A 15,619-nucleotide genomic window follows, 5' to 3' on the forward strand; every position below is an offset into this window, starting at 1 on the left:
GAGAGTGAAAGAGAAAACCAAGTTTTTTAGATGCAGAGGAAGTAATATTTGTAATGTCCTTGTGCCAAGAGAGATTAGAAGTCAGGGTAATCCCCAAAACAGATATATCATTTTGCCTAGAAATCGGAGTGTCACTAAAGATAAGCATAGCAGCAGAAGAATCCTTTTTGCGAGATATAAGACAAGACTGAGTTTTAGAAGGATTGAAATCAACTAAATTGTCTTAGCCCCACTGGAGAATTACCTGGAGATCGGCACTTAAGGAACTGGAAGCGGATATTCGAGAAGTTGAAGCTGATTGAGCAGGGAAAGTTTCTCAAAATAGAAAGTGGAATGCAATGTGCTATAATTGGCAAAACTATGGATAAAATTTTCAGTCAATGGAAGAAGGTCATTAATATACAAGAGGAAAAGAGGGGAGGAAAGAACTGAAACTTGGGGGGCACCAGCATTAGTGAAGATGTTAGAAGACAAAGAGCCATCTATCATCACCCTCAGTGAGCATTCAGAGAGAAAACTGGATAACCAATTACAAAAAACAAACCATAAGATGGAAGCTTGTTTAGAAGACCTTTATGCCAAACACGATTGAAAGCCTTTGAGATGTCAAGAGCAACTGCTTGTGTTTCACCGAACTGTTCCATTGAATTTGTCCATAAATGGGTAACATAAGCCAGAATATCACCAGTGAATCGACACTAACGGAATCCATACTGGCGATCTTTGATCAGATGGAAGGTTTCTAGGTAGTTTAAGAGTTAGCAGTTAATTGATTTCTCCATTACTTTAGAAAGAGTAGAAGTAATTGCAATGGGACAATAATTGGATGGGAGGGATTTGTCACCCTTTTTAGGAACTGGCTGGATAAGAAATTTCCAAGCAGAAAGAAATACACCTTTGGAATAAGAAAGTGAAAAATGGCAGAAAAGAACAGGAGTAAGTTCAGGAGCACACGTTTTGAGAATAAGTGGAGAAATACCATCAGGATCTGGAGCTTTCTTAGCATCAAGATTCGTCAAAATCTTTCTGACATCATTTTGATGGAAGACCACAGGAGGCATTGAATGGAGCGTGTTGGGAATGGTGGGAGGTGTTTTACCAAGATCATTAATACATGAGTTGGAAGAAAAATGGGAGGCTAGCAGGTCAGCTTTATCCTTGGCTGAAGTGACAGCAGAACCATCTGGTTTTGACAGAGGTGAACAAGAGTTGCGCACAATAGCTTTGGCAAGAGACCAGAATACTCAGCTACCATTTGGGCAAGAAGCAAGTTTTCTACTCTTAGCCTGTTCAAAATCTAGTTTGGACTGATTAATAACTGCTTTACAATTGTTGCGAGATTTGGTATAGGCAGAAATTCAAACCGAAGAATTGGAAACAAGCCAATTACGATATGCAACATTTTTCTCCTGAACAGCCTTAGCACATTTATTGAAAAACCAAGGTTTAGATAAAGGAAGAGATTTTAAAGTGGAGTGTGGGTAAAGAATTCCATTCCTACAAGAATAATTTCACTGACACGATCTGAACAAACGTTGACATCAGAAGTTTTGAAACAGTAGTCCAACCAAGGAAAAGAAGAAAAGAAATATCGCAGGTCATCCCATTTTGCATTCTTGTAAGGCCAAACAGTATTAAACATTGTGCGTAACGGACAGTTTACTCGAACATTGTATCATAATTAATGCAACCAACGCAGTTACATTTTCGAAGAGTTAATAATGGCTGATAAGAATGAAAAAGCAACAACGTCTTAGCGCAGTACAAAGACTATAAATGTAAGAAAAAGACTGAATTTGAAAATTAAATCAGACATTTTGAAGCGAATTGATTCCAGTCAAAGACAAGCGGATATGTACCATAATTTAGGACTAGCAATTTTAACTGTAAGAACAATTATAAAAAAATAAAAAATTAATTTTAGCAGCGGGAAAGATAGCTGTTCCACTGCAAGCAACTAGGACTAGGCCAGCTATTAGGATTGAAATGGAAAGACTTTAATTTTATTGAAGATAATACAGTAAACCCCCGCGAATAGCGGGGGTTACGTTCTTGAGAAATGCTGCGAATACCGAAAACGTGAATATTTAGTTATGGCTCCCATTGTAATAAAGGGGTTCCGTTCCAAAGTATGAAATATATAAGAAAAACTAGTCTAAAATTTTGTCTATGTATGTATGTATTATATGTACCTTCATAATATGACTATGTACATAGTGAAATGCAAGCATATGGCATCGAAATGAAAATAAGAAACAATTTAATATTAAATGTAATATTTATTAGAAATTTCAAACAAATCTTTCAAACCAGCACCTTTGCTAGCTAAAACTTATCCCGCCAGTGCTATCACCAGTTTCGCTAAAGTGTTGATAAAGGAGTTTTGCCTTTTCACGAATGATGAGTGAACTTAACGAAATTTTATTTTGAGTTTGGTCTTCTATCCACAGATTTAAAGCTTTTTCCATTTTTTTCTAATTTAGCATTACGAGTTATAGAGCAAATTTTTGAAACAATTAGCGCGTTTTCATGGACACTACGGCAGATTTTTTCTTCCGATTTTTTGATTGATCGTACCGTTGACTCATTGATTTTATAATGTTTTGCCACTGAGGAGACACTTTCACCATTAGAAATTTTGTCTAATAACTCAATTTTATTTCTCTTGTTATTCGTAGCCATATTTTTGTATGGGTTAGAAAGAACTTGTCCACAATAAAGTCACTTTCTTCTGTTAACACACTCGAAAAAGTCTGTTTTACACTGCAAAACGGTAGATTTATCACTTTTGTAAGCATATCAATTTATAAATTGATAAATTTATTCAATTTATAAGCATATAAATTAAAAGCAAACGACAAAACCTTCCATGACAAGCGCATAACACATACTGAACAAGGATTAGCGAGAAACATCCACGCCCGCGATTTTTTCACCCCCCCCACCCACCCATTCAGCGCTGTTTTGACCGGGAAAGATAATTTTAGCCGTGCCCATGTTTTTTTTTTATGGCGGAAAATGTTCATGGCGCTTTAAAATTCACATTTTTTTTAGGTTTCATTTTATATTAAATCAGCGACCGCAAATACAAATACCGTGAATAGCAGGGGTTTACTGTATTCCAATGCAGAATTCAGTTGAGTTAAATATTAAAAACAAAAAGAGAGAGAGAGAGATATTAGCCAATATGATGATCTGAAGAAAACTCACCTAAAAAAAAAAGTGGAACCATTTAAAACTAGTATGGGCTGGCTGAATAGATTTAAAATCCAGGGAGAAGCAGCAAGTGCAGAAGGAGCCGAAACTTTCAAAAAAGAACTTGTTAAAATTATTGAAGAGGGGTATTATGTGTTATACTTCTCAACAAGTTTTTAACATAGATGAAGCAGGACTTTTGTGGAAACGAATGCCTAAAAGAAGAAAAAACATGCCAGGTTTCAAAGCGGCAAAGGATCGGTTGACTTTATTGTTGGGTGGTAATGCTGCGGGGGATTTAAAATTAATACCCCTTTTAGTTTATTTGGTAGAGGGCCAAAGTTCAACCCAAAATCAACATTTTTTTCTTGATTTTTCTTGATTAAATTCATCAATTAAATTAAATCAATTTAGATCAATTAAATTCATGATTTTAATTGGAATTTTAAGTTTAATTTTGATACGTAAGTAGTTACCACATAATTATATATGTATGTAATGCAGAATATTTTATATTTAGAAATATTTGAATATTAAATATTTTGACTGACATTTGTGCATCTTTTCACTACTGTTTATTATTGATTAGGAAATATATCCTATGGCACCGACCGCAACTCACAAATACATATATTACCTTATGGGAATGCGGCACTCACTCAGTGCGGATTCACTTAGCGCTCTGTTTTTACGGAAAGAATTATCAGCGTTAAGCGGGGGGGGGTCACCTGTAGTTTTTAATATTAATCATTTCAATTTTTTTTTTCCATAAATTTTTCGATGCTTCATAAAAAAATTCTTAAAATACTTTATGTGTGTTATTTTTTTATATTAAACCTTATATTGTGATAGCAAATTTTAAAAAATTAACAAAAACTGCTTTCATACACTGTGATTCCAAACTTTTATGTGGGAGTATATATAAATAATGTTTTTTCCCTCAAAGTATAAATATCTCATCTGGAGCCCTCAATCTTTGCTAGCAATCTTCATATAATGTGCTTGAATACTGCATTAGTTCAAATTAAATAGTAATTCCCTATCAGAATAGAAAAATATTCTTTATTTTAAGTTATTGTTGTTGTTAGGTTTAAAGTACATTGGTAAAATTCACGAATAACTCATGGAGGAAAATCTAATGCTCCGCACCTGAGATTGGCTAGTCTATTCAATTCTTCAGCTGAAGAGGCCTTTAGAAATTCAAGCCTACGATGAGACTCAAAACCTAGAGCACTCCAAATGAATGACAAGTGTGAACCAACTATACTTTCACAAAGGACATTTTTGAATTCTACAATAATAGCAGATACGTCACAGTTTAATCTAAGCTCTGGAATCAGTCAAAGATAACCAGGACTGGGTTTTCCTTTAATACTTTGTGTTCTCGTTATTTAAGGAACCAACAATAAATTCCTCACACACTTTATACAAAATATTGATTAAAAAAACTACCTACCAATTCAAGAAGGGCATTCTGCCAGATACGGAACAACATGAGGTAAGTTTTATCACGGGCTCCAAATGATGTAAAAAAATGTTTTTCTGTGTCTGTACAAATCTGGATAGCATTTGGAATAACTCGTGCTGTTTTTTCTTTTGTCATACTAGTTACATCTTTACAGCGAATTAAAACCTGAAAAAGATAATAAGAATACTGATATATTTATAGGAAAAAAAGTTCCACCTGGTGTGGTGGAAGTGGATAATTTAATTATATTTACTGAAAAAAGAAACAGACAAACTGTTAAAGGGGATCAACAAATCAGACAAGTAAGTTGTTTTTAGCTAAAGCTGATAACTTCAGGAAGTAAACTTACACTAAAACATAATATTTCCATACAGAGAAATAGAGTGGGTCAGTAAATCCGAATGTCTTATAAAGGGGATTTCAACTTTCTAGATATTGACAGGAACTTGTGGGTTGGTCAATCACACACTACTAAGACTTTTGCAGATTTACTAGATAACTGCTGAAGAGGAAAAAAGAGGAAGCAATACTCTTGATTTGCTTCTTCAAATAGGCCTCTGGGGTTGGGAATGTTCATAATGACTGCACGATCCTACACCAACCATTATAAACTTTTATTAAAGAAAAAAAGAAAAGGCTCAAGCTAATGGGAGTGCTGTGGTTCAGGGGAGAACTGAGGGGGGCAGTTGCCCTCTGAATCACAGTCTATTAAAATGCACTGTTTGCTTGATGTTTGCGGAGCAGTCGGGTACGGGACATGATACTGCCAAGGGGGATGTCTTTGTGTGTGCACGATGTAAGGAGTGCAAGGAAATCAGGCGACAACTCAGCATTGTTATGGGCCTTTATGAGACCTTGAAGGACAGGGTGGATGCCCTCGAAGGAAATAAATTGAGGGGCCCATCAAGCTCTCAGCTGCCCACATCAACGCCAGAGCTTGCACTTGGTCATCAGGCAACACAGGGGCAGCCCCCTAGGCAGAATGCGCTGGTCCCACAGGAACTAGTAGTTGTTGGTGACTCTATTGTCAGGGAAACGGGGAACATGCTTTGTAAAAAGGATAGGTGGAATAGGACCAGGGTATGTCTGCCAGGGGCAAAGGTTGATGACGTTGTAGAGCGGATATCATCTTTTAAGGGCACAAAAGGTGATATAGTTGTACACGTTGGCACTAATGATATTAAGAGTAGGAGACCGGCGGAATTACTTAGCAAGTACAGGTCACTGTTGAAAAAAAGCCGTGAATTAGGGTTGAACTTGAAAGTGTCTGCAATTCTGCCCAGACACGATAGGAGGGAGTATATGATGAGAGCCTTGTCGATCAATTCGGCTCTGGAGGGATTGTACAAGGCTCAAGGGGTAGAATTTTTTTCAGCCTGGACTGTACTTGTTAACAGGAGAGATTGCTTCTACAGGGATGGGATACACTTAAATAGAAAGGGTGCAAGAATTTTTGCTGATGCTGTCGAGGCAGTGTTAGGTGGGTCGGAAAACTGCTAGTTGGGGGGGGATACAAGGACTAATAGATTAACAGTAGCCACTGGCAGAGGTGGAAGTGATTCTTGCACTGCTTCTATTCAAATGAGCAGAAGTCTGAAAAACAAGATGCAGGATATTTCAGAGACTGCTGGTAGTCATTGCGTTACAAGTAAACACATGGGTTATGTTAGGGTAGCTAAGAATAGAAACAGGTGCATGTATACCTGCGTGTACACCAATGCTAGGAGTTTGGTAAATAAATTTGATGAATTTGAGGTATTGCTCAAAACATCAAAGGCAGATATTGTTGGGATATCAGAGACGTGGTGTCACACAGATATAAGTAATGCGGAACTGGAATTTGGGGAATACAATGTATATAGAAAGGATAGACAGGACAGGAGGGGAGGAGGGGTTATGCTATTAATTAAGAAACACATAAAGTCAAAGGAAGTGAAGCCAGTTGACATCGATGGACAGGGCAGTGTCGAGTCAGTTTGGTGTGACATAAGCATAGGGAAATCAAAATTGAGAGTAGGAGTGTGCTATAGGCCTAACGACTCTGATGAGTATAATAATATATTGTGCAGGGAAATAGAGTGGGCCAGTAAATCAGAGAGTCTTATAATGGGGGATTTTAATTTCCCAGATATTGATTGGAATTTGTGGGTTGGTCACTCGCACACTAGCAAGGCTTTTGTGGATTTATTGGATGATTGTTTTCTACATCAGCATGTTCGTGAGGCAACAAGAGGGAGCAATACTCTTGATCTGATTATCAGTAGTGATTCTTCATGCATTAAGAACCTGCAGATAAATGAACCACTAGGTGGCAGTGATCACAGTGTGTTGAAGTGGGATTTACTCAAGGAGGTAACTACCATCAGAGGTAAAGGGAAGGGTTTTTGTTTTCGTAAAGGCGACTATGATGGTCTGAGACAGTATTTAAATTCTATACAGTGGGACCAACTGATGATGTTACCAACAGCAAACTCAAAATGGGAAGCATTCAAGGAACTAATCTTGGTGGCTACCAGGCTTTACATACCAACTAAGAAATACTGTTCAAGGTTTAGGCCTAAATGGTTGTCAGATGGACTAATGAGACATGTGGCAGAGAAGAAAAATGCATGGGATACATACAAATTAATGGGTGACATGGAAGCCTATGATAGATATAAGTTGGTCTGTAACCAAGTCACAAAGGAGATTAGGCAGGCAAAGGCAGACTACGAAAAATCCTTGGCAAAGGATGCAAAGAAAAACAGAAAGGAGTTCTTTACATACTTGAACTCGAGAAGGAAAGGGATGAATCAGATTGGTCCACTGGATATTGATGGTTCAACAGTTGAGGATCCTGCTCAGGTGGCTAACAATCTAAACGAGTATTTTGCATCTACATTCACGCATGAGGAGTTATTCAGGAAGGAGAATGATGTAGGTAAAGTAAACATTGGCAGTGAGCTGGATGATTTTGTAATAACTGAGAGGAAAGTGGAGGAGAGATTGTTGAGGATAAACATAAAAAAGGCACCTGGGGTGGATGGGATCTATCCAGTTATATTAAAGGAGGCAGCAAAGGAAGTATGCAAACCCCTAGCCATAATTATGAGAGCTTCTTTGGACTCAGGGGAGGTACCCATAGACTGGAGATGTGCAAATGTAACCCCAATTCACAAAGGAGGATCAAAGGCTGACACAAGTAATTATAGACCTGTTAGTTTAACTTCTGTTCCAGGTAAATTAATGGAGGCACTGGTTAAAGAAGCACTGCAGGATCATCTAGACAAGAATTCAGTTATAGCTCAGACGCAGCATGGTTTTGTTAAGGGCAGGTCTTGCCTGACCAATTTGATTGGATACTATGATGTAGTCACAAAAGAACTGGATGCAGGGAATAACTTTGATATTATATATTTGGATCTTAGAAAGGCTTTTGATACTGTTGCACATGGAAGACTGCTGCACAAATTGGAGCAGTGTGGCATTGGAGGCAAATTGCTGATATGGATAAGGGGATGGTTGAGTGGCAGAAGACAGAGAGTGGTAATCAATGGACACTGCTCAACGTGGACTAATGTTATTAGTGGAGTTCCTCAGGGTTCAGTGTTGGGTCCGTTGTTCTTTTCGGTGTTTATGAATGATATTGATGATGGGATATCAAGTTTAATGTCTAAGTTTGCAGATGATACAAAGGTTGGCAGGGTCGTTAAGGACACTACTGACGCTATGCTGCTGCAACAGGATCTGGAAAGGTTGAACAGATGGGCTGAGAGGTGGCAAATGAAGTTTAACATTGACAAATGTAAAGTACTACATATGGGTAACAGTAACCCCAGAGCAATGTATCAACTCTGCGGTACTACACTGACAGTGGTGGAGAATGAAAAGGACCTGGGGGTAATTGTGCAGGCAGATATGAAGTTCTCTGAGCAGTGCAGACGAGCTGCAAGAGTAGCTCATGGTGTCTTGTCAATGATATACAGGAATTTTTCTAGCAGGGATAAGGAGGTGATTATTCCCTTGTATAAGGCAATGGTTAGACCACATCTTGAGTACTGGATACAGGTCTGGAGGCCTCATTTCAAGAAGGATGTAGAGCTGCTGGAACGGGTACAGAGAAGGGCAACAAGATTAGTAAATGGAACAAAGGGTTGCTCTTACGAAGAAAGGCTTAAGTTTTGCAAATTACAGAGTCTGGAGACTAGGCACCGGCGAGGTGATCTGATAGAGGTGTATAAGGCTTTGAATGGTTTGAGCATGCTCAATGCCAATGGGATTCTTCATCTTTCTCAGAATAATCACCTCAGAGGGCATAAATTCAAATTGAGGAAGGACGGATGTCGGATAGATGTGCGGAAATTTGCCTTTGGCCAGCGGGTGGTTGGTTGGTGGAACCGACTTCCATCACTTGTTGTTGAAGTTGATAGCCTAAACAAATTTAAAGCTCAACTGGACAGGTATTTCGAACGAACGGAGGGGTGAAATGGGAGAGGGTTTTTTTTTTTTTTTTTTTTTGGCTGATGCTGAATAAGCTTGCTTTCTTGCATCATATGCCTCTACTAATGCTAATGCTAATGCTAAAAATATATAAATTAAGAGGTGTTAAGATAATAATAAAAATATGAAATAAAATAAGTAAAATGAATAGTACAATTACACTGGATAAAACTAATAAAATAAGATACCTGTCTGTACAATAAAATACAATAAAATAAAACAATGCATAAAAAAAAATAATAAATAAAAAGGATAAAACACCAAAGCTTTCAGAGGCATCTGCCTCCTTTTTTCAACAGTGAAGCTTAATGTACAGTACATCCTTAAATATCAGCAGGCTCACGGTTTACAGCACGTGCTTCTACAGGAGCATGGGCAGTATTCTCCATATGCGCACTGGAACTGGAAATGGCTTGGGAGCGTCTCAGGTGGAACTGTTCATTCCGTCCACAAACCACAGCTTTGAAGAGGGAATGAATGCGAACTCCCCTGTCTCTATTAATAGTGTTACTCTCAGAGGAGCAAATTCGCAAGTTTTTGAGCCAATTGCGGTCCCAAAATGTGTGTGACCAGTTGACGATAACAGCTTCGTCAGGAGAGATTTGATGGTTCTCCTCCCAAAAATGCTCCACCACAGCAGACATCCCATAATCCATGGAGTTTATCATACTGATAAGCTCCCCCATATGATCTTTAAACCGATGCTTTGTTTCAACTACATAACATTCCCCACAATCCGGGCATTTTTATCTCATATACGACCCAACTTACACATTCCACAGGTATGGGGTCCCTAACGTTTGACACAACAATTGTGTACAACCTCCACCCTGGTAGCTGCACACAGCATGTCTGGCAATTGTCTCTATATCTGAACACAGTATTCCAAGTGTGGTCTAATAATAGCCTTATACAATAGGATTATAACATCCTTATCTCTACTAGCGATTGTTTGATAAATTATCAATAGAACACCATGGGCCTTCCTTGCAACCAATCTACAATGCTTGGAGAACTTCATATCTGACCCACATCCCTTTCCTCCACTACTGGCTTTAGTTCAACTCCTCCAAGTGTATAAGTTATTTTGGGGTTACTGTTCCCCAGGTGTAATATCTTACAATTTGCTGAATTAAAGCATAGCTGCCATTTTTCTGACCATCTCTGAAGTTTATCTAGGTCATTCCGAAGAAGCTCTGCATGGCGGCAATCATTAACTACTCTACCAATCTTTACATCATCTGCAAATTTAGATATCATGCCCTCTATCCCTTCATCGATGTCATTTATGAAAATCAAAAACAACAATGGTCCTAATACTGATCCCTGGGGAACCCCACTTCTTACATCACCCCAACTGAGGATTAACCATTCATCACAACCCTCTGCCTCCTACCCTGAAGCTACTCTGCGATCCATCTAATGATTTTCCTTGTGATTCCAACCTGTTCCAGCTTATAAAGTTACCATACATGTGAGCCAAATGCTTTGCTGAAATCCAAATAAACAATGTCAGAATTATTCCATAAGTCCAGCTCTTGAATGACCCTGCAAAATAGCTAACCAGATTAGTTAAACATGATTTTCCCTTTACAAAACCATGCTGGGTATCCTTCAGAATTCCATTTCTGTCTATGTGATCCAAAATTCCATCTCTGATCATAGTGTCCATGATTTTCCATACTACTCAAGTTAGATTAACTGGTACGTAATTTACCACTTTACTCTTGAGAACCGTCCTTATGTACTAGAGATACATTGGCACTTTTCCAATCCAACGGAATCACTCCCGAGTCCAGTGACGCTCTCATAATTAGCTTCAATGGTTCAATGCACTCACTTGCCACCTCTCTTAAGATTATAGGGTAAATGCTATCAACCTCAGGAACTTTACTGGCATGTAAGCTTGAAAGTTTTTTCATTAAATAAAGATGTGAAATTTCAACATCATTAATTAAATTTTTTTCAATTTCACTCCCAGAATTTCTCATTGACACGAAGGGTTTTTCTTCTGTAAATATCGATGTAGAGTAACTGTTGAGTTCATCTGCAACATCAGCTGGGGCAGTAACTGTTGAGTTCATCTGCAACATCAGCTGGGGCAGTAACTGTTGAGTTCATCTGCAACATCAGCTGGGGCAGTAACTGTTGAGTTCATCTGCAACATCAGTTGGGGTAGTAACTGTTGAGTTCATCTGCAACATCAGTTGGGGTAGTAACTGTTAAGTTCATCTGCAACATCAGCTGGGGTATATAATACTATATTGTCCTTCTCTTTTTTCCATTTATATATGTGAAGAATTCCTTATCCCCTTCTTTTGGGTTTCTTGCTCTCTTTGCCAGCGATTTCTCATAATCGGCGTTTGCCAGCCACGCCTTTTCAGTGGCATTATTACAGATCAATTTGTAGCTATTATAGGCTTCAGTACTTTTTATTGCTCTCTCACTTTTCCATGCCGTTTTTTCTGCTCAAGTATTTTTTTTTTTTTTTTTATGAAAATCCCAAACATAAGAGGTATTAGAACCTATAGTACTTAATACCATGCTTGGGTTGGAGGTTGAGAAGATGAGAGAAGATATTTGTTGACATTGGACTTGAACTTCTGCAGACTGTAATTTTCAGGAAAGATATATGAAGGAAGGTTGTTCCAGAAAATGGCGGTTGAATAAATAAACGAGGAAGATGAAAAGTTGGTTCTGTGAGTTTGACGTTGGACAGTAAATGGATGTTAGCTGGTGGCAGCATGTGTTCAGACTGTTTTGAAAGAGAGAGCGGGAATTATAGAAGCCAATTCAGAAGAACAGTGCCCATGGAAGTATCTGTAAAAAAGGCATGCAGCAGTAACAGTACGTCTATGAGACAGAGAGTGGAGAGACTCTGTTAGAGATGAGTTATTAATTAATCTAACTGCCCTCTTCTGAATGGAATCTAGAAGACTGAGAGAGGTTTTGGGGGCACTGCTCCAGATGTGGAAACAATATTCCATGGCAGGGCGGATTTGCAATTTGTACAGAGTGAACAGCTGTTTGGAAGAAAAGTAACGCCAAGAACGAAAGAGAAAACCAAGTTTTTTAGATGCAGAGGAAGCAATATTTGTAATGTGCTTGTGCCAAGAGAGAGATTAGAAGTCAGGGTAATCCCCAAAAGAGATATATCAACTTGCCTAGAAATCGGGGTGTCACCAAATATAAGCATAGGAGCAGAAGAATCCTTTTTACGAGATATAAGATAAGACTGAGTGTTAGAATGATTGAAATCAACTAAATTATCTTTGCCCCACTGGAGAAATACCTGGAGATCGGCATTTAAGGAATTGGTAGCGGTCATTTGAGAAGTTGAAGTTGATTGAGCAGGGCAAGGTTTCTCAAAATGGAAAGTGGAATGCAATGTGCTATCATCAGCAAAACTATGGATAGGATTTCCAGTCAATGGAAGAAGGTCATTAATATACAAGAGAAAAAGAGTGGGGGAAAGAACTGAACCTTGGTGAACACCAGCATTAGTGGAGAACTTAGAAGACAGAGAGCCATCAACCATCACCCTCAGTGAGCGATCAGAGAGAAAATTGGATAACCAATTACAAAGAACAGTTGGCAAACCATAAGATGGATTTTTGTTTAGAAGATCTTTATGCTAAACACGATCAAAAGCCTTTGAGATGTCTAGAGAAACTGCCTGTTACACTGAACTTTTCCACTGAATTTGTCCATAAATGGGTAACATAAGCCAGGATATCACCAGTGGATCGACATTGACGGAATCCATACTGGCGATCATTGAGCTGATGGAAAGTTCCTAAGTGGTTTAAGAGTTGGCAGTTAATTGATTTTTCCATTACTTAAGAAAGAGTAGAAGTAATTGCAATGGGACAATAATTAAATGGGAGGGATTTGTCAGACTTTTTAGGAACTGGCTGGATACGAACAAATTTCCAAGCAGAAGGAAAAACACTTTTGCAATAAGAAAGTGAAAAAAGGCAGCAAAGAACAGGAGTAAGTTCGGGAGCACACATTTTGAGAACAAGTGGAGAAATACCATCAGGACCTGGAGCTTTCTTAGCATCAAGATTCGTCAAAATCCTTCTGACATTCTTTTAACAGAAGACCACAGGAGGCACTGAATGGAGCATGTTGGGAATGGTTGCAGGAGTTTTACCAAGATCATTAATAAACGAGTTGGAAGAAAAATGGGATAACAGCAGGTCAGCTTTATCCTTGGCTGAAGAGACAACAGAACCATCTGGTTTTGACAAAGGTGGGAGCAGAGATGGGCAAAAGTTGTGGCCAATTGCTTTTGCAAAAGATCAGAATGCTCAGTTCCCATTAGGGCAAGAAGCAAGTTTTCTATTCTTAGCCTGTTCAAAATCAAGTTTGGACTGATTAATAACTGCTTAACAATTGTTGCGAGCTTTGGTGTAGACAGAAAATGAAACTGAAGAATTGGAAACAAGCCAATTACGATACGAAACATTCTTCTCCTGAACGGCCTTAGCACATTTATTGGAAAACCACGGTTTAGATAAAGGACGAGATTTTAAAGTAAAATGTGGAATAAAGGATTCCATTCAAAGGAATGGAATCCTTTATTCCATTCAAAGAATAATTTCACTGATACGATCTGAACAAACGTTGACATCAGAAGTTTTGAAACAGTAGTCCGACCAAGAAAAAGAAGAAAAGAAATCTCATAGGTCATTCAATTTTGCATTCTTGTAATGCCAAACAACACGATGTTGGGAATTGCCATGAGATAAAGGCTCTATTGGAGAAGTGACAATCACCAACTTGTGGTCTGAGGTGCCTAAAGGACCATTCACTTCGACCGTGTACTTAGAAGGGTTGTTTGGGAGAAAAAGATCAAGCATGTTGGCTTTATGGTTAGGATTGTCCGGTATTCTTGTAGGTAAATGAACAATCTATGGAAGGTCGTTAGTAATTGCAAAAGCCTCAGCATCTTGATCAGCTGGGTCGGTGTAACTAGAAAACGGAAGCCAGCTGGAGTTGTGAACATTAAAATCACCAAGGAAAATTATCTCACTGTTAGGAAAGTTGGACTGGAGAAAGTCAAATTGTAAAGTGAGGAAGTCAAACAGCTCCAAGTGATTAGTGGAGCTGGGAGAACGGTAGGGAAAACCAGATGAATTTGAGACAATGAGGTAGAGAGATTTTAAGCCAAAGAAGATCGAAAAGAGGAGATTTCAAATTACTAAGTCTATGACAGGGAATATCGGAACAGACATATGCCTAAGTACCACCTCTGAGGTGAAAGGAATCATACAGTGAATAGTTTGGGCAACTGAGATGAACAGTAGTTGAATCAACCGATAACTGAGATTCTGTCAGAAAAAGTACATGGGATTTGGCAGACTGCAAGTGGAAATGGACATCGTTGAAATTAGAAATGAGACCACGTATATTCGTGAAATGAACTAGGAAGTGTTTGGGAGGTTTAGATCTTTTCACAGATAAGCTTGCTCTATTAGTTTGACAATTCATGATATATTCAATAGTAAGAAAATGTGGGGCGGTACATGCTGTATGAAGTAATGAAGTTTTTGGATATGGTATACACATGGTAAGAATATACCCAGATTCTTTACATAACGTGGCCTCAATAATGCCCCCGCAAAACACTACTTGGACTCCCCCCCCACCAGTTACTATCTGGCAGAGTAGAGGTAGCAAAATTATACACTAGCTGATCCAGAAGCATCCTAAAGAGTTTCCAATAGGTTCGGTTCGGTGTACTAACTAGAGGCCAGCCTGCGAATAGCATTTTAGAGCTGTACCCTCAAATGTAAAGAAGTTGGATCTCGCCATGATGTCCATTATAACCTCAAAAGTCATCAATCATACTACATGATGGAAGAGATGGGGTGGAGTTGATCGGAACTTAGCCCTGGAGAATAAACATGGGTTCTACCACTTCAAGCCTCCAATAAGCAAAGTGGTGGTATTGCACCGGTTGATGAAAGTCATCTACCACCTAGTATTGCCTGGTAACACACAGGGTCAGCATTCCTCCATGTGTTGTGGGCGCCACACCTTGACCCCTGCTTACGTTGGTTCACACCTGGGTGGTCATCCACAGTGTACTTGCGGGTTGTACCGAGGATTAATAACAGTCCCACCATCATGAAGGTGCTAGCAGAGGATTTGGCTGTCACACACTGTCCGAACTTCGTCGTAATTGGGTGCACTTGACTTGAGTGTCACCCGAATATCAGTTCCATCAGTGTTTTAGACTCCCAGGTAGCAAGTACAGCTTGTCTGGCCTATCTGAGAGAATGTCTGTGACAACCTCAAGGACCAATTTGGCAACTTTATTATTCATCCAACTTGAAATCCTCCTCGTGGAGTATTTTTTTAATGGTATATATGCATTCAAGGCTTCTGTGATTAATGTTTTAAAGGTATACAATAATTCAACTATATTTCCTCTCTGTGAGATATCTACCCAATTAATAGAGGCCATGT

The 15,619-nt window shown here is 38.8% G+C and overlaps 1 protein-coding gene across 1 annotated transcript in view; it reads right to left on the minus strand.

The window, feature by feature from the left end:
* Positions 1–15,619, minus strand: part of LOC150080194 (protein Aster-B-like) — a gene marked incomplete in the record, with an annotated part of 482,184 nt that overhangs the window by 251,033 nt on the left and 215,532 nt on the right. The window contains 1 exon segment of the mRNA XM_090380640.1: positions 4,652–4,828. Within this exon segment, the coding sequence (XP_090236766.1) occupies positions 4,652–4,828 (177 nt within the window).

Source organism: Mastigoproctus giganteus, chromosome 9 (genome assembly GCF_048544385.1).
Source record: "Mastigoproctus giganteus isolate SK-2022 chromosome 9, ASM4854438v1, whole genome shotgun sequence".
NCBI lineage: Eukaryota > Metazoa > Arthropoda > Arachnida > Uropygi > Thelyphonidae > Mastigoproctus > Mastigoproctus giganteus.